Consider the following 26,700-nt stretch of genomic DNA (forward strand, 5'->3'; position numbering starts at 1 on the left):
TTGTGAATTTTATTTCCGGTTTTGGGACAGGGTTGGGGGTGTGATGCCTGAATGCATGCATTTCTCTCTCTCTTTGTCCAAATTTACAGAATTGAAATTTTGCTTTTTTTTTTTTTCCTTTTTTTTTTTTTTTTTTTTTTTTTTGGTCACTCTTCAACTGTCTATTCTACCCCTGATTTTTTATTTTGATTCCTGGTCTATTTTAAAGTAACAAGATAATTGGTCATTTGATATTGCTTGCTTGATGAATGGATAGTTCTGATTTTATATTACATTTTTTACCGGTCATTTCTGTGGATGTAGGTATAGATAGGTTATCTAAGGCAAGGTGGCTTGGTGTTGGCAAGGTATGTGACCCATGCAATAACTCTTCAGTGCTGTAGTGTTGCTTATTGTTCTGTATTTCATCTGGTTTGTTGAGGTAGTGTGCACTGTTAATGAGAGACATTTCCTCCCTCACAGGCAAGTTTAGGAAGGCGGTAAGCAAGTATGCGTCTTTAAACAAACTGTTCCTTGATGTGACTGCGAACATGTTGCAATTATTCTAGTTTTTGTTATCAAAGTTTGCTGCTTTTTTCCAGGGCAGGTCAAGTGTTCTGATCAACAGTTATGCCTTGCAAAATTACTTGTCCCTCTCCCATATTTTAAATGTCTAAAATCCATCAATTGTGTATATATTTTATCATTATTGCTGACATTTCTAAAACATTTTGATACAATTAAAAAGCTCAAATGCGAAAGTGGACTATTTTTTTTTTGTCTGCCCATTGTCTGTTAGCATTCCTCCAGTATAGGCCTGTAGGTTTATGGAGACTTCCTCACCACTGAAATGAGCTCTCCACTGTAAGTACAAAATGTACATGACTTTATGGCCCAGTTTCTGTATTGCAGTCAATGCATTGTCTTTGACGTACTTGAAATGCAATGAGTTGAATTATATAAATGTTGACCCTTTTTTTGGGTAAGTATGTCAGGGCTGTAAATTTCATTTGACATGCATTCAATATAATGATGTCTTTCTTGAGCCTGTGACTTGACCCCTTTTTCACATTGGACTGTTATTTTTGCCATAACAGCTGTGTGTGATATTTGCCGATCTAGATCTCGCCATGTTGTCACTGTTTTAGTCATTTAGAAATTGTCTCAGACTTTTTCTTATAAAACTGTGAACTATACCACTGTGTGTTTTAGTCAGGGCAGTGCAAAGCTGTCTATAGCAAAAGAAACGTTCATCTGGAAATGCTGCGACTTAACATTGACTAGACATTGTTCTTATACAACGTCTTGTGATTTGCCAAGTATTTGTTTTACTGCATTGCTCTTAAAAATGACCCTCAGCAAATGGCCTCATTCAAATGTTATAGTATTATTGTCCTTTTGCTGATTTATAAATCTGTGCCTGACTCAGTTTTTCAAGGCTGACAAGTTGATGAAAGTGATTTGATTTGACTGTTCATTAGTGGCACTATGAGCAGTGCAATGTCTAATTTTGCGGTGTCATCCCTGACCTTGCATCTTAGGTTCTGCAGCAGTGACACAGGTAAGAGTATCCAAAAATGGCAGCAATTTGAACCTGTGGCCCAGTATAATGCATTTACCCTTGAAAAGCAGCAAATGTTGACCTTAGTTACAATAAAGGATCATCTCTTGTACTAAATAGATTGCATAGCTTTGAAGGTCTGTGGAAGTATGTTTTTGTCCAAATGAATTGCATGGCATTGACCTGTAGCTCATAAAATGTGATTTTCCTCTGTTGTCAACAACATAATGCAGATTAGCATCTTTAAGTAGGATTATTATACTGTCTTATATATACATATACATGCACAATGTGATTGCTCACTCTTAAAACATTAATGTTAGCCTCTTGGTAAGTCTGCTTAGTGTGATCCTATTCCATATGAATTGTTTCATCTGCCTTACCACTGTATCACACTGCATGCAGATGCTAAATAATCCAGTTAGCCCTATGAATGAAACACTGATTAATAACACTGACGTATACTGTATGTATGCTCATGTTTCATTGGTATTGCAAGCTTTATTGATGCCCCTTTGTAGTGCTAATGTTTGTCCCACATTGCTGACTTCATTCTTACTCACAGTGTTGAAGATGCTGCAGGCGTAGTTCGTAGAATCAGGTCCTGAGCTAGTTTGTCCGTAAGGAGGATTCCTTTGAGTCTGTCCCTTTGCTGAACGTAGACTGTTCGAGGGCTCCAATTATAAGGTAAAAAAATATATCATGAGGAATCTGTCATTGCAAAGTCAATGTTTCTCTTAGCTTAGAGCGATGTTTGTCGATGCTGTTCTGATGACCTCGTGTTTTGATATAGAAATGTAGCCATGTTTCTGTATTATTGGCCTGACTGCTCTCTGAAATGTTCTTTTGAGTACATGCTTTGCCTTTTAAGTGTAGGGACTTAATGTGCATCAATGCTATCCAGGTGTACCATGACCAGGAACATTTTTCTTTTCCTTTTCTTTTTTTTTTTAGTAGACATTTGCCAGACTGATTTTTGTTTGGCATGTAAACTGGAGAGTTTCTCTAAATGTAGTATTTGTCCATTGCTGCATATCTCTTTGTATGCATGCAAGATGTACTTTTGAGCAAATTGTTCACAACAGAATTCGTGGGGGTCTAAAACGAAGAGAAAATCGGAGGCTATCTGAGAAATTTGCAGCATGCCTTTGAGGTAAAATATAAAATGTAATTATGAACTGTTTAAACTTGTTGAATGTACCTTTTGCTTTGTTTCTGGGAATTGTTGGTCTGAATTGTTTAAGATTGCTGCCATTGTCATCAATAAAGTTGTAATCATTGAAAATGTCTGGCATTTTTATTCAAGATCCATATGATGCTTTGAATGCTCCAGTTAATACAACACAAAGCGCTGTTCCACCAGCGGGCCAAAAGGTTCTGAACATGGCGAGTCACAGTTCCAGTAGCATTTGCACTTGAGCACAGCTAGATTATGGCACAATTACAAACTGTTCCCAGCTTGGATTTTCAAGCATTTCCAAATGTGCTGGTGGACCGGCTTTAGGACGAACAACTCACAATTGGTCACTTGCCAAGTCAGTCCATTCTAGTCCTGATTTCAGAGCACCACAATGAAAAAGAAACTGCGAGCGTGCCTTGATTGTTACAGAATGACATGGATCTTCGAGCGTGCCTTGATTGTTACAGAATGACATGGATCTTCAAGTTTAACTGTTTAGTCCAATGGCGGAAAAGTGCCTTGCAGTGTTTATTGGCCCAAACGGCTGTTACAATTGTCAACAAAATACCATCTGCACATCATAGCATTCAATTTAGGATACACTTAGGGTCACAGTACATGAAGTAATCATAAGGCTTGTACAGTCAAACCAACCATGTGTATATGGCATTCACTGTTTCAATGAAGATGGAAGCATACTGCTATTGCTTTTGTTCCATTAACTTTTGATGGCTTTATTGAATATAGCCCAGGTTTATTTCATTTATGGCCACTACATTCTTTCTGATAAGAAACGTCTAGTCTGAAGACTACTACAGAGGTCAGTTTGTCAAGAAAAACCTTTGGGAGATTAGTAGCAACCTGAAGAAAGGGTGCCACCTTAAAAAAACATCTCTACCGTTCCAAACACTTTGGCCTATGCTCACAATATCTGTTAAAGCTTTCAAGTCTCAATACATCACCTACAAAGACCCTACAACTTCAGATAATTTGTTGTGCAATGAGTTATTGAAGTAAAAAAATTTATTGAAAAACCACATGAAAGGCATATCACCCTTTCTTCCTACATTTTAAACATTACACTAATACTTGACGAGAAACTGCACTGAACCCAGAAACAAGGATCTCAACTGCAGTGCATTCCAGATCTGGAGTCAGAACATCCAAGAAAATGTGGAGGTTGTAGAAGACACAGTTGCTCATTGGACTCGGGCCTCCAGCAAAGCACTGGGTACCAGGTGCAAAGGTGTGCTGGCACAGCCATTGTGGTGATGGAGAGAGTCAGCACCGAGGTAGGCCAGGAGCAGCTCAGAGCGTCTGTGAAGCAGGTGCCGGATGTCCTCAGCCAGAGTGTCTAGATTGGAATAACGCACTTTCTCCAGGTCAAAGATGTCCTTCAGAAAGAACAGTACCTGCTCCTGTGGACCAAAAGAAAACCCATTGATTTTATTTTATAAATTGTTTTATAAAATATTTTATTTACATTTGCGTTAAAAATCTGCTAAGCCTGTAGTAAGGTCTGTAAAGAGATGGACCAATGAAGCAGAGCTGGAACTACAAGCCTGTTTTGACTGCACTGATTGGAGTGTTTGAGGCTACAGCCACAGACCTGGACGAGCTCACAGATAATGTTGCATCATATATCAGTTTCTGTGAGGATATGTGCATCCCTACTAGGACTTATTTAACATTTAACAACGACAAACCATGGTTTACAGCGGAACTCAGGCAGCTTCGTCAGGCCAAAGAGGATGCTTACAGAGCTGGGGATAAAGTCTTGTACAATCAGGCCAGGAACACACTGAATAAGGAAATCGGAGTGGCTAAAAGAAGATACTCCGAGAAGCTGAAAAACAAGTTTTCAGCTAAAGACCCTGCATCAGTGCGAAGTGGCATGGAACAACTTACGAATTGCAGGACTCCTGCCCCCAACCCTGTGGTGGACCAACAACTGGCTGACGACCTGAATGTGTTCTTCTGTAGATTTGACAAACAAAAGATAAGGAAAGCACAAGGCCCAGACGGTGGTTCACCTGCATGTCTTAAATCCTGTGCTAACCAGCTGGCCCCCATCTTCACACTGATTTTCAATAGATCACTGGAGCAGTGTGAAGTTCCCTACTGCTTCAAACGCTCAATCATCATTCCTGTCCCAAAGAAACCAAAACACCACTGTCATTGGCCTCATCTGAGATGACGATGAGTCTGCATACAGAAGGGAGGTTAAACAGCTGGCTGTCTGGTGCAGTCAAAACAACCTTGAGCTGAACACGCTCAAAACGGTGGAGATGATTGTGGACTTTAGGAGGAACACCCCAACACTGTCCCCCCTCACCAATCTAAACAGCACTGTGGCAGCAGTGGAGTCATTCAGGTTCCTGGGCACTACCATCTCACAGGACCTGAAGTGGGAGACCCACATTGATTCCATTGTGAAAGGCCCAGCAGAGGTTGTACTTCCTTCGCCAGTTGAGAAAGTTCAACCTGCCACAGGCGCTGCTGATACAATTCTGCTGAGTCTGTTCTCTGCACTTCAATAACTGGTTTGGTTCAGCTACGAAATCAGACATCAGAAGACTACAAAGGACAGTTCAGACTGCTGAGAGGATTATTGCTTGCCCCCTGCCCTCCCTTCAAGAACTATACACTTCCAGAGTGAGGAAAAAGGCTGGAAAAATCACTCTGGACCCCACTCACCCTGCCCACTACATTTTTTTTAACTGTTGCCTTCTGGCCGACGCTTCAGAGCTCTGAGCACCAGAACCGTCAGGCTGTCCTTCTCATGAACAGTTAAAACTGCCCCCTTGAGCAATAATTAATGTGCAATATACAGCTTAGTCTTTTTATATTATCCAACACATCCAACCTCTTCTGCCATTGCATTCCCTTGCACTGTATATAACAGTGTCTAAATTTGTATTTAGATTTGCACTACGTATGTGTGTGTGTGTGTGTGTGTGTGTGTATATATGTATATATAATATATATGTCTATTGTGTATTCTATATATACTTTTTTTTCTTCTCAATATTTCTCTTTTATTCAATTTTTAAATATTTTTGAAAAGTCTTGTTGCTGTTTTGTATTGTTGTGTACTGGAAGCTCCTGTCACCAAGAAAATTGCAATAAAGCTCATTCTGATTCTGAATGCACATTGTCGATTATTCTGGCCAAGAACCATCCCCTTAAAAAGGAGCCATTTGATCAGCATGCAAGTAGTCATTTAGAAAACACCCAAAATGACTTGACACTCCGCCTGGAGAAACCATTGCCTTGCTCAAAGGCACAATAGCTCATGGATCACCCCTTGTATGGTTCAATCCAACAGCCTTTCTGTTACCACATGTAAAGCTACTTGCCACATCTTTTAATTTTACATGCTGTTTAACGGCAAGAAATTCTGAAATTGGTGCTACAATAATGATAGGCTAGTGAGCAGTGGCTCAAGCATCAAATAACCTTTTTTCTGTGAGGTACTTCACCTATTTCTACATTATCAAACCTAAACAATGGGTTAAGACTTGGAATATGGAAAAAGTGTGGGATCCCATTCTCATCATGAACATGCATGTTGTTTCTTTGAACAAAACTCCTGAATATCCATCAAAGATTTGATGCCATGAAATTTTGCAAACTTTGACGAATCCAGCAACTACTACTTCCTTGGAAGCATGCATTGCCAATCCTGACTCCTGGAAGTTGCGGATTGGCCAGTCAAACAAATTGGATCTGGCCGTTTTCACTACCTCATGTTAGTGTACATTCTATCAGATGGTCCATGGATGCGTGTCTCCTGAGGCTGAGACACAGAGGGAATTAAATGATGCTTTACCTTGAAGAAACAGCAGAAATCATGCAAGGAACTTTTAGGACCCAGGAACCCCCAGGCCAGTACAGGACTTATGTGTTCACAGACTGCATAGAAATGAGCAATGAAGCCATCTTGCACCTGGGCGCACACAAAATAAATGAAATATTACAAGGTAAACGTAACTTTTTTTTTTCCTCTTTAGTTACATTGATTGGGCATTTTGGAAAGATTAAACTTGTTTCAGTGATTGTTTTTTTAGTAAAACAATTAAAATGTTGCAAAGTGCAGCCCTGTAATGTTGGTTGCACAGCCATAAATCAAATAATACCTTTATATGTTGTCTCTTCTGTTTCAGAACAGACCAACAGCTTGATGCAACAGCCTGTGTTGGCAGAATGAAGTTATTTAAACAACAAAGACAGCATAATTTGTGTAAGTGAAATATAATTTTGTCTCAAATGATTAAAGATTGATACAGATTCTGTAATTACAGTCTCTTTGAAGGAGCTGTTGAGCCAGCGATTATTGACCACATTAAGTATGGAGATTGGTGGATTCTCAAGATCCTCAAATGAGTCCATTAGGATAAAGTCAAGAACAATGTCATAGAAGTTTAGATGCTTTACCTGAATAGGACAAAAACATAAAACTTCAGTCAAAAGTTACGGCGCAAGACAAGATGACAAGGGGCTCTATTTTCGCGGCAGCGCTATGCACAACAACAGTGCGCTACATCTTAATAGGACGCAGATGGTACGATAACCACAGAAGAACCTCAGAATTAAATTGCATGTGACCCAGCCCACTAGTGCTTCGTGCGCTCTATTTTAGCCATTCTTGCACAAAAATATAAAAACTTCATAGCCATGCCCACTGACTTCGCATGTACAGTATGACGGATCGCACGGTGCTGTGCTTAAGGCATAGCACTCTTAGGATAGGGCCCAAAATGTGTTTCAATTGTGGGAGAAGATTTTGCTTTTCAGGACAGGTCTTCGCAAGATACTGCATAGCAAGAGATCGCTCACCCCTCTTGAAGAAAGCTCAATTTCTGTGTTCTCCCAGTGATCCGCTTTCTCCAGGAAGCAGATCATTTCTCCAAACACCTCCTCAAATCTTTTTGGGCTCTGCAAACCATAGAACAGGTTAAATGGGTTCTGTGTTGTTTAGGAATCAGGAACACTTAAAAGGAATGAAAACCCACCTTCCTTGCTTTGACAATTATTGAAGACAATATCATCTTTCCTGTGTCAGACAAAAATGCTCTAGTTGCCCTTTCACAAAAAATGATCTAAATTGAAAAGCAAAGCACAGAATATGCATCACAAGGTTGTCCCCACATAGGCTCTAACTTCAACTTAAATTTTGCATGCCCTATTCCATCATTCCCACAATCCAATGTATACAATTAATATAAAACCTGTAACATGAACTTAATTGAAAATAAAATAATAAAAATTCTACTGTAAATGAGTCACAAATGCTTGAAAGAACAGGCACACAACAGATAAGACCAGTACACTATTGGCAAATCAACAAATAAGATGAATGATTTAAATACGTTTTCAGGGGAAGCACTGCCCTTACATCAAACTGGACTGTTTAAAAGAAACCGAGGGTAAATTAAAGGCCAAGATTATTTTATACTATACCCAAATCCACAAGATTACTTAAAGAAAACAAATATTATACACTGGACTTGGAGAAGGAAATCCATTACCTGATATGCTTGCCGTATACAATGCAGCTTTGCCAGGAAGTCAGTGTCTCCAAGACATTCAAGCATCTCAGTTCTGTTTTTTTGGAAAAAGACAACCAGAAAACAACAGTCTGCATAAAAACAGCACATTCAAAATGGTCAGACTAAATAAACAGCTTTATAATACAAATTGTTCCAGCACAGTCACAATTTACTAGAATGAGCCATGTTCAAAGTCATTGTAAAACAGCTGTTGTAAGCACACCTGCAACCTCACATCCATTGAATTCTCGACTAATGCGCCAAGTCTATATCTACAATATCACCTACAGTTAGGATAATGAGCTTTATCACGTGTTGGTAGAATTATTTCAGTCATGATAACCTGGAGTACATTTTCAAGTATTAGAATTGATATGACAACTTAGTAGGCTTGGTCTTTATGGACTAAATCTGCTTACGCTGCTGCACAGCAAGCATGAAGACTTGCAGTTGCTAAGATCATACACAGACATGCCACGTCAAGCATGCAGCACAATTAGCCTTGTAGTTTAATGACTAAACGATATCATTAATTAAACACTGGACATGTCCACTTTGTGCAGTACCTACGGACACCCCATAACAAAATCACTGTATCCTCCAGCCTTTTGTGGCTTCTTGCGTTAATGGATATTTCCCATTAAAATACATGACTCACCGTAGAACTCGACAGGAGATCTTGCCCTCTTCAGCCATCTGCAAAGCCTCCTCATAGAGGGGGTAATGGCACAGTGAGCCCAGGGCATAGGCACTCCTCATCTCTTTGTGCTCAGATAACTGGAACACAAAGCACTTCGTTCTCTAAATCTGTGCTCATAGTTTTCACAGACCACATGTCAAATGCACAAAACATCTTACTAATGCTACTTGTGCAATATGTTTTTACTTGCAGGCACAACAATCATCACAAAAAATATTCCTGCTGAGAGCAGGGGTGTAAATCTCACATCTCAATACTGACAATGTGTTTTACCTATATTGCCGAACTGTCCCCCCGGGATCTACACCCCCTGACTGGGAGGAATGATTCCAAACACTTTTAAGGATTCATCATAATGTTTGTTTATAGTGATGACCCACTTTCCCTGCTCAGTACTGTTCTGTTCTAATGGGGAAGTGCTGTCAGATAAATCAATCGTTTTCTTATCAGTTATATGAGCAGAGTGAGTAAAACCAGACTGCTGGTGTCCATGACAGCAGGAACAGTCAACCATGAGCTACAGTCAACAACAAAAAAAGGAGGGGCAGAATTAAATTACCAAAGATAATGACCCTTACAAAAAACGTTTAAGCTGGCTCTACACTAGCAGACTGAGAACAACTTGATTTGGGTGGGGGGTGTCACACTTAATGATTGTTTTCAATAATCTTGCCCTCTTAGTCAGTGAGCCTGTCACATTTACCGATTAAAAATGGAGGGACGGTGTCACACTTAACAACTGCCTTTGACTTTTCTCAACACTTCACTGTCACGCCCCCACCCCCATATTCACAGCCAATCAACCTGAAGCTTGCAGAAATAAGAGCAAGAGCACCGCCTCTGTGCAAAACGTGAACACACAGGCAAACAGCAAGCAGTGTTTTGCGGCAGCGGCTGCAGTTTCTGTTTACACGCAGAAAGAATAGAAAGCACTGAAAATGTTGGGCAAGACCACACTTACCGCGGACAATATGGCTTGGCAGCTCTTCAGCGGGAATTGGAGGTAAGAACGCGAACCATAACAGTTGCTTTTATTTACACAAGTGAACGTTCATAAATCAATATAATAGAAGGTAGGCAATGTATTGTCATCTTGGATGGGTTTATTTTGCGATAATTACTGGCTAACAACTGTTAACTAGTTACAAAACTATATGGAAGAAATGATTAAATAGACGGGTCATTATCAAAATATGGTGACAAACATGTTCCTTGACTTTTCAGACACAAAAGAGATTTCAAATAGTCAAAAAACCCATTTAAAAGGCATCATTCAATAACCTAACTTTTGTTGATTAAAACAAAATGGTATCTACATTGTTTTTATAACTAATTTTTTAAATATTTAAATTTGGCAATTATATATATATAAAAAAAACTTCTGGTACACGACATTTACGTTTATTTTTTTCCTCTTTTTGACTTCTAAGATCAAGCATTAGTGCAAGGCCTAACAAGTGTGTAAACAAGCAAAACACAATAAGGTACTTATTCTGCAGAAATAAAATTGCTTCCGTGCTCCAGTAAAAAAACTCTTTATACATGAACTGCACTCATTAGTCACTGCCTTGATGGCATGTTCCTGCCCCACCCACAGCCAGTGATAATTTCAAGCAAGCTGGATGTGTATTTCCAGTGTTTCAAGGCATTAACTCAGCTGGGAGTCCAGACAGTCAAGTGATTAACACCTCCCACTGACATGTGCGCTCTGTCTCTCTCTGCCTGGCCAGTGATTATGTTGATGAAGCTAACACCTGAAAATCATTGGAAAAATCATCTAGTGTAGAGCCAGCTTTATGGTATCAGATTGTAATACCATTGAACTTGATATACCGTGGTATGGAACAATTACCATATTCATGTACCATAGTATTTATTGGGCGCTCTGAGGTTCTCCAGAAAAGAAAAGGAAAAAAATAAATTGGGCAAAAAGAGCTCCCTCTCACCTCTGCTGCAGACACAAAGGAATCTGTAGAGGCGATGCTGATTGAGTCTCTGACGCATGTGCCTTCCAAGTCTTCCCTCATAGAGAGATCTGTGTGTATGTCTGCCAGAGAAAATGACAGAAGATTAGAGTAATCTGCCTTTATCTTAAATGGATTAGCAAATTGCTCTAGTTCCAAAACTGCAGATAGCATAAACAAACCACTTGAAGTGATCCTCTGGGATTGAAAGCAAAATGAGTGTTTGTTTGCATGAGGAAGGGCATGTGCATTTAGAGTGGGTGAGAGGTAGACCTATAAACAGTTGTTAGGAAAGAACCTTGGACCACAATCAGCTTCTTCATTTTTATACAGAACATGAGATGAGCCTCAGTAATACGCAGTAGTTAAGCAACTCTATTTAGATGCAAAACAAGCAAAGTTGCACATCTACTGTTCAACATTGCTTTGTTCAACAACTTGCATCAGTTTTTTTTACAGTGCAAATTAGTTATAACAGTACACTGGCTCAAGGCCACAAGAGCCCAGCCACCAACAGAAATTATTTCTTTTTAGAGCCTAGAAAGAGAGTAGATAGGGCCATTAATAAGAAATTGAGTTGGTGGGGCTGTTAACATTCACCCAGAGACAACTCGATCACAAATGTAACCGAGGCTAATGGCTGAAATTGATGGAATAATCGATAATGAAAGCACAGAATGAAATGGAAAAAAAGCTTAATGCAGTATAAAAATTCAAACACTTTAAAAATCGTCTTTAAGAATCTGTGAACAGGCCTTCAGGCTACACTCTTCTATAGATTGATGTTACTGGGAGCTCCTGACCGCAGAGCTCTATTAGCAGCAGAGGACTAAAGATAAAGCCATAGCTTCCCCTCCTCACCGTGAGTGACCTGAACACAGGAAGCCTCATAATGACCCGGTCTCTTCTTAGGAATACTGCTGTGGACAGAGCTCCAGAGAGACTTCATTACAGAATGTAGGGCAGACGTTTGTATGCTAAGGAGGTCGAGGTCTAAATAAGCCTTCAAAACAGCCACTACAAAACAGATGTATTAACAGATGGCTAATTAAGTACCACTGCTGATGGGTTCAGTTCTGTCTGTTGGTCACATATCTTTAATGATACATGCAGTAGAAATGTTGATGTCAAATTCAAAACACTTTCAATGCTCAAGAGTTTCCTGGTGATCAGGTTATCTGTACAGAGCAATCTCTGGGACAGTTCTGTCAAGCTGTATTCATTCATAAAAGATTTAGAAAATTCCTTTCATTAGCACAATTCATACCATCAAATAAAGATTTTTTAGACAATAATTGAGACCTTCTCAGAGTCTTTTTAGCAAGCCATATATATATAGGCTATAAAAAGCTTAATTTGGTAAATACTAGGGCTGTTTCAGTGCGATTAAATTATATAAAAATGTATGTGTAAAAAAAAAAAAAAAAATTAAAGCAATTGATCAGGTCCCCCAAGGAGCAATTCAAGCTTGAAGTACCACCTGTTTTCAGCAGGGGGCAGTAAGCAAAACTCCAGCTGTATAGGCCAACGTGCAGCTGTACAAAGAACAAAATCAGACTCAGGCTTGACACTAGCGACAGCACAAGATGAGAACACGTTCTTGCGTTCAAACACAGCTAGATGGAGCGCAATTCCAAATGCAGGGATCTCAATACATGTTTTTTTTTTTTCATTTCAAACTACATTTAACTTGACAAAGCGACCTAAAAACGCTGTTTATGACGCAACGCAACAACTGTGAGACGTTCCAAAAGTGTCCGTCTGATGCATGTGTACATTGATGCAAAATCAATTGCAAAATGGATCACTGTATACTATAGGCCAATGATAGGCTTTAAGGATGTGCGAGACTAGTCGACTAAACGGTTATGATGCTGCTAATCCACACTGGAATTACTAGTCAGTTAAAATTCACAACCCATTAAACTGTTCAACATTTTTATACATTTATGTTCGGCTTTATATTTTTTACAGAGGCTGTGCTTCAAATTACTGTCATATTAATGTTACACATTTTAAATATAATTAATATATATTAATTATATCTGGAACAGATACAAAGTTTCACTTCACCTCAGGCTGCACGTGCTTTTCCTCTCTCATTCGCAGGAAAATGTCCTCTCACTAGACAAGTAAACTCAGCAAAGTAGCTATAGAAATCACTTCGGTGGTGGTGCGGGAAGCAGATTTACAATCAGCTGATTAATTGGTTATCGGTTGACCTCTAAAATTCACTACCATTTATTGCAACAAAACCTTCTATACAGTCTTCTACCGCAGGAATTCCTTGGAACTCCTGCCTCATTGTTCTTGTTTTACATATAAAACATTTTTATTCACTTTAAATTTGTTACCTTCAATTTACTATTTGCATACAGAAGACTTATTATTTATATACTTTACATTATTACCTTAAATTTCTATGCCGTAACAGTAAATCCTGTGTAAGCTGTCCAAATGATAAATAAAACAACTTGACTTGAACATCAATCTATTTATATTAAGTTATGGTTTGATTAATGGCATTATGATTTATGTAAACAAAAAAGAGCACATGTAATGTCACGTCAATAAAAAAAAGACCATTCTTTGAAGTACAACCATAGACGGAGTCAAGCCCTATAATAAATGTTACATAAGACCATTTAGACAGACATCTATTGACTTTAGTTAAAGGGGAAAAAGAGACTCACCATTAATGGGCTGCGTTGAAGGGTTTGTCATTCCCAACGCTCCCTCAAATTCTTCCTGTAGCCGGTAGGCATTCTGTAGCAGAGACTCCAAATTATGGATGAAATCTGCAGTGATGATGTCCTAATGAAGAATACTCATGATCAAGTTTACACATTTATTACACATCAGCGGAACCCTGTACACTGGTTTTCACTTCACTGCGGTGCATGGATCAGCAATGTAGCCTCTGAAGACCATAGTGGTTGGTGAATAATACCTCCATACTTTCTTTTGCTCTGGCATCTCCAGCTCCCAATTTAACCGATGCACAGCTAGCCTCATCCTCCTTTCGGCTACTGCAGAATGTTAGCGCTTGCTCCCAGCGCTGGAGGGCCTCCTCAAATAACTCCATCCCTGTGAGAAGAGCACCAGCAGTGGGTGGGTTAACAGTTGTTAGTGTCTCTTGAGGTTGACAGAGGACAGAGGAGAAGGTTTAGGAGTAAATTCTGCTGTGTGCTGATTCTCACCCATCAGGTAGAGATTCTCTGGAGTGGCGACGGGGATGTTGAGCAGGTTACAGACATCACCATCGTCTCCTGCTCCATCCCAGCAGCTGGAGCTGTTAGCACAGGTGCAGCTGCTGGAGGAGTGCCTGCTCCTCACCTGAGAGAAAAAACATGCACTAAATGTGCTATTTTAACACCAAACTGCAAGGCCAGTTTTGCCACCCTCAGGTGACATTTGTGGCAGCTTTTTTTTGTTTTAAAAGTACTTTGCAGCATGCCGTGTTGAAGTCTTGAGATTTTGTACCAGTGGTTCTAAACCCTGTTCCTGGAGGCCCCCAACAATGCACATTTTGTATATCTCCCTTTTTCTGACACACCCAATCCAGGTCTTGGAGTCTCCACTAATGAGCAGATGAGTTGAATCAGATGTGTTTGATTAGGGGGTATCCAAAATGTGTAGTGTTGGGGGGCCTCCAGGAACAGGGTTGGGAACCACTGCACTCATCAAGTGACAGACAAGAAATAAGGTAGCTTACTGAGGCCAAGCTCTGAAGGGAACCCGAGAACTTGCTGTACAGGCTGCCATTGGACACCACATTACATGAGTAGCAGTTCTTCGAGTTCAGAGGTGGATTTTGATTATTGCTGCCAATGTCTGAAAGAATAGGTGATGGACAGCCCTTTTAGTACCATCAAGACAGTCAGTCATCAATGAATACAGTATCACTCAAAAGTTTGAACAAACCTACTCTTTATTATTACTATTTTCCACATTTTTGAGTAATTGTAAAGTCATATACACTAATAAATAAGGCAAATGTAAGAATGTGAATTATATAGTAACAAAAAAATAGCTTGTTCAAAATAACTACCCAAATCTTGATTAGAGCTCTGCAGACTCTTGACATTCTCTCAACCAACTTCATTTGGATGCTTTTTAAACAGTACTGAAGGAGTTCCCATCAACGAGGAATATTTGTTGGCTCCCTAGTTCAGTAGTCAGGGCTCTGATCAGGGAGTAAGCCATTTTTAGGGCTGTCTCATTCGCAAAATCGTTCTAGTGCACTGAAACTTTCGCTCCCTAAAAAATCCCACAATGCACAGTAAAAACCAGGGAGCATCATTGCTCACTATGTTCCCTTACTGAAAAAGTCATCATGTCTTCTGACGTCTCTCAAGTCATTAGAAGATGAGCACAAGTGTAAAACTATGAAGTACAAGCCTTATTTTCACTTTAAAGGAGATGTTGTTTGTAATGTCTTTAATTCATAATTACCATGAAATTGAAACAATGTTTTAAATATTTGAGTTGTTAAAAGGTTTAAACTTATTTATTTATGCCATTTATCTGTTATAATAACACTGTACGTTTGAATATCTTCAAGGAAAATGAACGATAGTGTGATTTATACAGCAATGTTGTTGATTAATAACAGCTGCGCTTGAATGCGCAAGCTTGTTAACGTGTCGCAGGTGATTGAGTCATAAGTGTCCCAATGTTCAGTGGATGAACACCCTTGCCAGTGCCCGAATTCATGTTCACATTATACTGATTCACGAGCCAACATATGGAGCTAGGGAGCTGATTGAGACACAGGGTCTGTCATTTTACTGGTCCAACTTCAAACTTTTAAAAATGTTAACTTTGCAAAGAAATTTTGTAGGCAAATATGCTTTTGTAGGCACATTTTATATTGGTCTACAAAATGTATTTCAAGCATTTAATCATTTAAAGATCAAAAGTATTTAAAAACATAAGAAACAAATTCAGTCAAGTGAGTCCAAACTTTTGACTGGTAGTGTGTACATATTTTATAACTATTTACTACACAGCTGTGGATAGGTCAATTGCGGCATTCTGCTGTAAAATATTTTAATGAAATGACCACTAAACTGTTTAATTACCATTGTTCAATGCAACTGATTTACTACAATGTGGTCTTTCTTCTTTTACATAATAAAATAATTTAAACTCAAATCAGAGTTTGTTATTTCCAGTTATTTATTTGGAAAACAAACAAGGTAAAATTCCTGATAATGTACAGTCAGGCAATCATCACTGCAAAACAAACCCAGCAAGGTGATTTGCGTCAGGTTCTTCTATTATCCGACCTAAAGGGGTTTAATTGGCTAAAATTACAAACTGCCAGTGCATTATCCCTAACGTGTATTTACATACATGAAGAATACCACTGCAAACAATGAGTTTGCAGCTGTTGCCATTAAATACTAAAATAATATCAACACAGCTTTTATGCAATGTTGGGACCAGCGTGTTGACAAATTTTAAAGGAATATTCCAGGTTCAATACAAGTTAAGCTAGATCGACAGCATTTGTGGAACAACGCTGATTACCACAAACATAAATCTGGGTTACAGTGAGGCACTTACAATGGATGTGAATGGGGGCCAACCCGTAAACATTAAAATACTGATTGTTTCAAAAATATAGCCACAAAACATAAACAATATGCATGTAAACATGATTTTAGTGTGATAAAATCGCTTACTAATCTTTTCTGAGTAAAGTTTTATCCAATCTTAAAACTTTATTTCCATGGCGACGTAACGAAGTAAACCCTAAAATGATTTAAACAACTATACAACTCAAATAATACAAGAGTTTTAACAGAAGAATTAATGTAAGTGCTTTTATAAAATTATAAGCATCACATTTCTGCCTTTTAAATCTCCAAAAATTGGCCTCATTCACTTCCACTGTAAGTGCCTCACTGTAACCCGGATTTATGTTTGTGGTAATCAGCATTATGCCACATATAATGTTGACTGAGCTTAACTTGTATTGAACCCGAATATTTCTTAAGGGATCAGTGTTGGAACCTGAAGTGATTTGTGACCTGTTATTACCTTTTGTCAGCGGGATACAGGTAAGGAACTCAAAATGTTTGTGTTCTACAGGCGAATTGGCTTTCTTCTTGCCCTTTCTTCTTCTGAAATGACGGGCGAGGAAGATGAGGGAGACGGCACCGAAGGCAGTGGCGGCAAAGAGCTTCTTGGTGCCGGCACTTAGACTTACCTGATCAGAGGAGGAGTAAAGAGACATAAGGCAACATTCTGCTCAGGATTAACAATCAGCTGCAGTCACGCAGAGAGATCAGAGTGAGACATGCAGAGAGCGAGGGAGTCAGATAGAGTGACAACAAGGATTACCTGACTGGACACAACTGGCTGGCATTTGGCTGGATGTATGGTGATTGGCTTGTGTGATCTGATCCACTGATAAAGTTTAAAGGTGCACCAAGTCATTTTTCCCTCATTAAAAATATATTTAAATTATGTACGCTTAAATTAGATGAAACCTCAAGTTATAACAGTTGCCTAAACAACAATTACAGCAACCTATGTCAATATCACTAATAATAGTGATATTATCATTGCATTCCAGAAATAAGTGCAATTACTGCATCTTTTGGTCCAAAAGAAATGGCCGGCATTGGAAAATTTGGTATCAGTCGACTCCGTATGCCCCAAAGAATCTGAAGTGACCAGTCTCATGATTTTAGGCCAAACTATTCCAAAATTATAAGCAAAAACAGCCATTTTTCAAATCTCCAGACCACTAGGTGGTGCCGTGTCGAAACTGTGCATGTACCCTCAAGTCATGATGGCTATGGCTGTGTCTCGTCTGGAAGATGCGTCCTCCGGAGGTCGCATTTGTCGGCCGCATACGTCATCGAGGCGGTCTCGTTTCAGAAAAGCGAGTAGGACACTTCGAATGCAGCCTTCGAATGCGACCTTCTTTCACAGGAATTCTGAGGATGCATGAGGTGTATCCTTCGAGGGCACTCACAACCCACAATTCTTTGCTTCAATGGAAATGTCTAAAAAAAAATGACGCCAATTTGCCCGTAAATATGATGTTCAAACGCAAGGAATGTTAATTCCCAAGTTGAAGTACCTCAGTAGATGAGTGCAGAGTATATAATATGTATAATTATATTAATATATAATTAAAATAAAGTATTGGACTAAAAGTACACCTGTAAAATCTATTTTATTTTCTCTTTACATCATTATAACTCTCCTAAAAATGTACCTCATACATTCCCTTCTAAAGGGACTTTGTTCCCTTCTCACTCAAAGTGCTCCCGCTTGTTAAAGAGTGGCGTGCTGTCATAGCAACCATGTTCCGTTCCATTTCCGTTTGTCCTATGAAGGCCGTCTCATTTAAACAAGATTTGTTTAAAGGAGGACACTCGGTATACTGCAGCCTTCAAAGGACGCGTCCTACCTAGCACGCAGCCTTCCAAACCAGACACAGCCTAAGACATATAACAAGTTTCGTTTTAATATGCCAAAGCATTGTGAAGATACAGCCTCACATCCACTATCAGCATAAGCCAAGGAATCAGAGAAAAAAAAAATTGTTTCTAGTCCTAGGCCTTACGGCTCAAAAGTTATGCAAATTTGAACAGTTGGTGGTGCTAGAGGGTGTGAGTTAGAGACCCCAAATTTGGGTTCTTTATAAGTCAGTTGTCCTTTATCAGTGTGCAAAATTTCACAACTTTCCTCCAAAGGATTCTATGGGCAGCCATAGACTCTCAGCCAGAAAAATGAAGAAGAAGAAAACTGACAGATACAATAGATGTCTGCACACCTTCGGTGCTTGGCCCCTATTAATAAGAAAACTAGCTATTTCTGAAAGCGAACAATCCCCTCCATCCCTGGAACTAACATGAACAATTGTATATTTATTAACCAACATAAACAAGGATTAATAAATGCCATAAAAAGTTCAAGTTAGTTCATGATACCTATATCATGAACCTAAAATGAATTTACTTATGTCAACAAATAGACCTTATTGTAAAGTGTTGGCAATAATTCTTGACAAACACAAACTGGAGCTATTGTCGATCAGCACAAAACCACCCAAACAGAGTGCAGAAGTTATGAAATCTATAGCCAACATTTGGGAAGGGATCATTTTGTCAAGCTTCGCAATTTTAATTGTAATATGATAAAACATTGGATAATCCCGTATGATGCGCTGCTTTCCCGCACACAGCTGTTAGATGGCGTCACTACTTCATGTAGTGCTGTCTGAAGAAGTCAATGCAGATTATTTTAAACACGGTTTAGTATTTATTGGTTACTAATCATTCAAGGCCTTATCCCAATTCAAATCTTAATTCAATCGATAGTGCTCAATTAACGGATAACATACCAATGTCTCAGGTCAACATTTGCAGGTTTTAAAGAGTTTTGGATAGTTTTCTCTCAACATATATTTACTGTAAGTGCTGCTTTTACAATTGACATGCTGGTTTATTCACATTAATGTGAAAATGTATTAATGTGACAATGAGTACAAATGTAATATTACATGTTCTTAGGAGTGCCAACCCCTTTTTATCATGTGGCTAGTATTATTTCTGGACTGTGCATTTAAATTCAAAGAGTTTTTACAGAGAGTGGTCTCCTAAAATTCATGTCCATTTTTTTTTTACATCAGTAACCCAAGTTCATTTCCCAATCTAAATGAAAAAAAAAAAATATCTAGACTTAACATATTCTAATGTCTGGACTCTATCTGCAGGGATTTATGATTATACATATACTGCAAATGGTTTGATATACTGGCAGAGCACTTTAAGTGTGAAGATAAATTTCCCGATTTCACGGTAAATATGTCAGTAACGCTGGAACTGCCCCTTAAAAATAGCGATTTTTTTTTTTTTTTTACCTGTCAGCAAACCTGTTTTACATCCAACCATTTTATTTGTCTTGATGAATTAAAATAAACCTGTCTGTCTTGAATGAAGTCCTGACAGCGAAAATCAGGAGCCTCCATCTCGCGCATTCTCAACAAAGTATGTACTGGATGTGCATGACGCAGAGGCAGCAGTGAAGTTTAAGTGAATGAAGTAGTTCAGAGGGAAGTTTGAATGACACTTGTTTGGATGCAATGCAATGGGCAGGACATTGTTGGTAAAATGTTAACCCCGATGAAATATTAACATCCCCCTTTTTTTATTTTTTTACGGATTTACACAATTCACTCGGGTCACGTTTTTAGGTCGGAAAAAAATGAATTCTGGGTTAATCCGGAAGAATCACGTCCCTGACAAGTAGCATGGACTACTTTTATTGTGATTTGTTGTCCATATTGGATCTTGACAGCCCCTGTTCACTATCTACTATCATCTTGTGTTCCACTGAAAAAGTCAAAGATTTGGAACGACATGAGGGTGAGTAAATGATGGAAATTTTCATTTTTTTTTTTTGTAAACTATTCTTTTAAAGATCAAAAGGATTGGAATGGAAAACAAAATCCCTATTCTACATAGTAAGACTGATGTAAGACATAAGCCTGCGGATGAGAAGAGCAAAGCTGGCAGTGCCACCCACCTACGCTCCGTTTATATCCAGATTATCCTTAACAGTGATCACACTGACTGCACGCAACACATGCATCCCAACACTCACAGATCAATCAGGCATTGTGTCTCACAGGCAATTGCTGTGACATCCATTGAAGCACATAACACATGTGTTTGATTTAATGTCCTAATCTAATTTCTCAAAAGGAATATCAAAGCAATGTCAGGCTGGTGCACAAAGCCAAATATTCATCAAACCTAATAGGCAAAAATGTTGCTGTGCATTTCCATATTACTTACTAATATTTTTTTTTTAATGTTAAATAATAATTCTTACTTTTTAAAATAATTCTTATCATTATAAATTATAGATTATATATGATTACATTATAAAATTGATATAAGTATATTACAAATTTTTAATGTCGAAATATTTACCAAAATAAAAATCAACAAGTTCTACAGTTTTATTATTACAATGCTATTACAACTTGCTTCCATGTTTTCTCACTCATCAGCACACAATGACTTGTCAGTATGAGCCTCTGTTAGTATTAGCCTTTAATGGTATGAGTTTTTACTGAAATGTGATTTTGATTTTAATAAAATACCCATAAAACTTCTGAGTTTCCACAAATAGGTATTACTTTCGTGGACACTTATGTACAATCATAATTTCTCCTCCCATAGATACAATAAATATATAAGATTTAGAAATAAAACACTTTTTACAAAAATACGTTTGAAAAGGGAATTATTTGGGTTAAGCAATTGATCAAAAATTAGGGTGCTTTATAAAGTTACACCGAATTTATTAATTTTTATAATTTCTCAATTGAACCTAGTCAATATTTAATGGTAATACATGCAATTCCCAGAGAAACTTTGAGGCTTTTAGAATGTGTTAATGACTTTCCATTGGAATCAAAGAATTTACATTATTTTTTAAGCTATGGTTGCAATGATATTTTTTTAAGTTCCCTTTTGCAAACACAGGATATCCTTGCTGTTTTAGTTAAATGGAACTCTGTTTAAAAAACAGTTTGTTTGGAGCAAAATATGGATGACACCTAACAAGTGCTGCATTAAGAATGAAGTGAAGGAGGTTTTATGTAAGATTGTACATCGAGTATACCCGGTTAAGACACTTGTGGTACAGCGTTTTAAAGTAAGTATGGAAGATAACCGTGTTTTTTGTAAAAATGCCCCTGAGACTATTAATCATTTATTTTTGGAGTGTCCAAAAGTCTTTGGGAGGGAGCTGCAAAGATTATTTCCAAAAATAAGCCAAGACTGTTGATAATTTTGAAGAAACTGATGTAATGTTAAAGCGTATTTCAATTGATAATAATAATAATGTCATATTTATATGTGATTTAATAATTATTATGGCTCATTATTATATCCATAAAGTTAAATGGACTGAAAAAATACCTGCATTTGAGCAATGTAAAACTGAAATCAAAACATCTAAAAGTAAAATATGAAAGCAATTCTAACTATGCAACTGTTTTCTATAATATCATTTTTGTTTCTTCACTTTCATATAGTTTCTTTCCTATGTAAAAATAGTATGTACTCTTGTTTGTACAGTCTGAATCTAAAAATAAATTAAAAAATGTTTTAAAAAAAAGTATTAGCCTTCAATGTATAGATCTGAAAAGGTGAAGACATCAATAAACCAATGCAATCGGGTGTCATTTTTTACACCAAATTCCCACTCTTTTCAAGGCACAATTTTCCAGGATATTTCCAAAATATTTTATGTGCCCAACTAGTGTAATATTTAAGCAAAAACACATTTAATTCAAGCTTTTATTTTGGCGTTTCAGTGTACAGTTGTGCTCAAAAGTTTACACACCCTGGCAGAAATTGTGAAATTTTGGCACTGATTTTGTCTTTTATTTAAGGATAGTGATCATATGAAGCCATTTATTATCACATAGTTGTTTGGCTCCTTTTTAAATCATAATGATAACAGAAATCACACAAATGGCCCTGATCAAAAATGTACATACCCTTGAATGTTTGGCTTTGTTACAGACACACAAGGTGACACACACAGGTTTAAATGGCAATTAAAGGTTAATTTCCCACACCTGTGGCTTTTTAAATTGCAATTAGCGTCTGTGTATAAATAGTCAATGAGTTTGTTAGCTCTCACGTGGATGCATTGAGCAGGCTAGATACTGAGTCATGGGGAGCAGAAAAAAAACTGTCAAAAGACCTGCGAACAAGGTAATGGAACTTTATAAAGATGGAAAAGGATATAAAAAGATATCCAAAGCCTTGAAAATGTCAGTCAGTACTGTTCAATCACTTATTAAGAAGTGGAAAATTCGGGGATCTCTTGATACCAAGCCAAGGTCAGGTAGACCAAGAAAGATTTCAGCCACAACTGCCAGAAGAATTGTTCGGGATACAAAGAAAAACCCACAGGTAACCTCAGGAGAAATACAGGCTGCTTTGGAAAAAGATGGTGTGGTTGTTTCAAGGAGCACAATACTTGTTGACCCCTCTCCAAACATAGCGCTTATGGTCGTGAACATAAAGCTCTATTTTGGTCTCGTCACTCCAAATTACAGTGTGCCAGAAGCTGTGAGGCATGTCAAGGTGTTGTCGGGCATATTGTGGCATTGGCTTCTTTCTGGCAACTCGACCATGCAGCTCATTTTTGTTCAAGTATCGTCGTATTGTGCTCCTTGAAACAACCACACCGTCTTTTTCCAGAGCAGCCTGTATTTCTCCTGAGGTTACCTGTGGGTTTTTCTTCGTATCCTGAACAATTCTTCTGGCAGTTGTGGCTGAAATCTTTCTTGGTCTACCTGACCTTGGCTTGGCATCAAGAGATCCTCGAATTTTCCTCTTCTTAATAAGTGATTGAACAGTACTGACTGGCATTTTCAAGGCTTTGGAAATCTTTTTATATCCATTTCCATCTTTATAAAGTTCCATTACCTTGTTACGCAGGTCTTTTGACAGTTTTTTTCTGCTCCCCATGGCTCAGTATCTAGCCTGCTCAGTGCATCCACGTGAGAGCTAACAAACTCATTGACTATTTATACACAGACACTAACTGCAGTTTTAAAAGCCACAGGTGTGGGAAATTAACCTTTAATTACCATTTAAACCTGTGTGTGTGTGTCTGTAACAAGGTCAAACATTCAAGGGTATGTAAATTTTTGATCAGGGCCATTTGGGTGATTTCTGTTACTATTATGATTTAAAAAGGAGCCAAACAACTATGTGATAATAAATGGCTTCATATGATCACTATCCTTAAATAAAAGACAGTTTTTTTGCATGATCAGTCATATTTTCAAAATCAATGCCAAAATTTCACAATTTCTGCCAGAGTATGCAAACTTTTGAGCACAACTGTATCTTTGAAGGTAGTTTCTCACTTCCAGATATGCAGTTCACTACATGGCCCAGTGTGATTAATAATCCCTGTAAAGCTGTGATTTAATTAAATAATCTGTATGTGCTGCACGCTTCAGATTGCTCTGCTCTCTGTCATCTCACACATACAAGAGTGCACGTGATGCTCATGATGAAGTGTTTTCAGTGTATGAGCGGCCAGCTTCACACATTCAATTTGAAGCGCACATCTCTTGTAGATTATATATTTCAATTATTAAATCACAGACTTCTGCAGTTTAATTCTCACACTAGGACACATCGCAATTTTAATTTGATTAGCTGTACATTAAACATTCATTTTCATTCAAATATGCCATATTCCATGAGATTCTGCGTTTTATAGCTAATGTCATTTTTATGACTAGATTCTGTGATTTTGTCCGTGTTTTCCGCATTCTACATGTGGTTACCGCAGTATAAGCAGACTTCAATTGTTGAATTATTGAAAATTAACTGAATTATTTATTTATTTTTAAATCAGTGGTCCGACAGTCATCGCTGTCTAAAGTTAACACTACAGCAACGTTGGAACGAAAAAACTATATTTTGTACTATATCAATACTTAAAACTATTTTGTCGACGCAAAGCAGAGATGGCAGCAGATAAGCAGAGAAAGTATGTTATAGGGATTTGGTTATGACAGTTGATGTTGTATCACAATGCGCTAGTGCCGGCAGTGACAAAACTACAAGAATCTGTGTATTTGACTCGAATTCTTATTCCTTAGTCCCGATCGTTACCCTGTTTTAGTACATGTAACAAAAACCTTGTTGGAACACAGACTGACAATTCTATTATACTAAAATATTTTCCAGGACAAATCATTATTTTCCAAGACACTTAAGTATTTTTCTAATTTTCAGTGACTGGATAACTGCAAAATTCCAGGTTTTCCAGGACGCGTGGGAACACTGATTTCACGTAGAGGCCTAAAGGCAATTTTGCTTACAAGCATCCATAACATACAGTATAGGGAAATAATTGTGTATTTGTAGTGGTTGAAAAAAAAGACTCAGTTTAAAGAAATATCTTAAAAGCTGGTGTAGGGTGGCAAATGTAAAGAAATCTAGTTGAAGACATGATTGAAAGACATGATGACCTGCTCACCTGTGGGAGAGAGTAATAGACAGACAGAGGCAGATCCACAAAATGCAAGGCAGCCACCTTCATGGACGTGTGCGAGCTTCTGAAAATGTCTTCAGCCATGATGCCAAATCTCAACTACTGCCCATAGTCCACTTCACCAGTACAACCTATAGAAACACACACATTACACGTGTTATATCTAGAGATGTTGATGCCGGTCTCTATCAGTGGAATGAAGCAATGCCCAGCTGACGTGCCAAGACAAACATGTCACTTTGGTTAAGAGGGGATTTGAGTCTCAGACACTACACACACAGAGACACAGGAATGTATTACATCCGATCACTGTGTAATGATCACAATATGTACTCTTCTATGAGCAACCGTCCAAAACATGCAACATTGCTGCTCAGCCATCAAAACCAGGAATGTCAACAGTGGAGATCAAGAAAACGAGCTTGCCTTTCACGTTTATGTTGAACACGTGAAGGCTAATTTTAAGGTTGAAAATGGCCATGTTAACTACACGACCCCATGCTTAGTTAAAATCACCCATCGGTCAGAAACAGTATGTTTAAGTAAGTGTAAGGGAAACTTAGCCACTTATGTGCTGTGTTGAGCTTGATGGTTAACTATAATGGTGTGCTATGTCATCAGATCGGAGGTTAAATTGAATTTAAGTAACAAACTGAAGACAAAACAGAAAGCGAGTACATTACTCTTTAATACTTACATTTAGTGCGTTCTCACTGGGCACGCCATCTGCCCTCTATTGACTCAATGTGATGAGCTCGTGTGAAGGAGGACAATCACCACGAATCTAGAACACACTGCCTGCGCCACAGCCATATTTCAAAATAAAAGCACGCGATAATAAGTTGGGAAAAAGGGAAAGTTCAACCACACATAAAAAATTATGTCATCATTTACTCACCCTCATGTTGTACCTGTATGGCTTTCTCTCTTTCGGGAAACACAAGAGGAGAGTTTAGGCAGAATGTTCACGCTGCTCTTTTCCAAAGAATGAAAGTGAATGGGGATTGCGACTATCCAGTGCAAATCCATCCAGTGGGGATGCTAACAGATAGCTCTCTCCAGGTATTTTATAGCTCCATGGATGAAATGGAAAACTGTTATTTAGCAACTTGTTAGCAACAAATGTATAAAAAAAAAATTAAAAAAAACAATAAATAAAAAAGAGAATCTAGATGTTAAAATATCAATATTAATTTGAATTAAACAGTTTTAGCATTTACATTTTAAACAAACTGTTCTGGATATTGTTTGGGGCATATAAATTGCAAAGACAAGATTAAAATGAAATAAATGAAGGAATCCTGAGACAATTATAAACGGGTCTTGGCAAACACAGTGCATGTATTATTTAGTGGATTTATTTTTCAGTCCTTGTTCAGCAAACTAGCCAAATATCAATCTTGTGTGAGGCATCAATTTACCTAAAGGTAAAAAGTAGATGTGCATTTCAAAACATACTTTTGCATGATCAGGATGTACAAAAGTAGAATAATCTTTGACACATGGGATTCTGGTCTAATAGCTGTGAAATAATAGGAATTTTCCCATCCTCACATTGCTGGGACTGCTATAATCTCCTTTAAAATGAAAGGAATAGTTCACCCAAACAACAGGTCAATATTTAAATCCTTTTTTACTATAAATTCTCCTCCCTGCACAGTAGGTGGCGATATGCACAAAGAATGTGAATCACC

The 26,700-nt window shown here is 38.0% G+C and overlaps 1 protein-coding gene across 1 annotated transcript; it reads right to left on the reverse strand.

Moving 5' to 3' along the window:
• Positions 1-97: 97 nt before the first annotated feature.
• LOC127441615 (mitoguardin 1-like) lies at positions 98-25,804 on the reverse strand. Its single transcript, XM_051699214.1, has 16 exons — positions 25,704-25,804; positions 24,992-25,137; positions 16,985-17,153; positions 14,652-14,770; positions 14,137-14,272; positions 13,887-14,023; positions 13,630-13,750; positions 10,919-11,019; positions 8,931-9,049; positions 8,252-8,324; positions 7,736-7,822; positions 7,560-7,658; positions 7,023-7,157; positions 6,860-6,913; positions 6,553-6,669; positions 98-4,138 (listed from the first exon to the last, which is right to left on the reverse strand). Exons 2-16 carry the CDS (start codon positions 25,088-25,090, stop codon positions 3,920-3,922), a joined length of 1,785 nt encoding a protein of 594 aa, XP_051555174.1. The 5' UTR covers positions 25,091-25,137; positions 25,704-25,804; the 3' UTR covers positions 98-3,919.
• Between the last annotated feature and the right edge of the window lie 896 nt (positions 25,805-26,700).

This window comes from Myxocyprinus asiaticus, chromosome 5 (assembly GCF_019703515.2).
Source record: "Myxocyprinus asiaticus isolate MX2 ecotype Aquarium Trade chromosome 5, UBuf_Myxa_2, whole genome shotgun sequence".
Lineage (NCBI taxonomy): Eukaryota > Metazoa > Chordata > Actinopteri > Cypriniformes > Catostomidae > Myxocyprinus > Myxocyprinus asiaticus.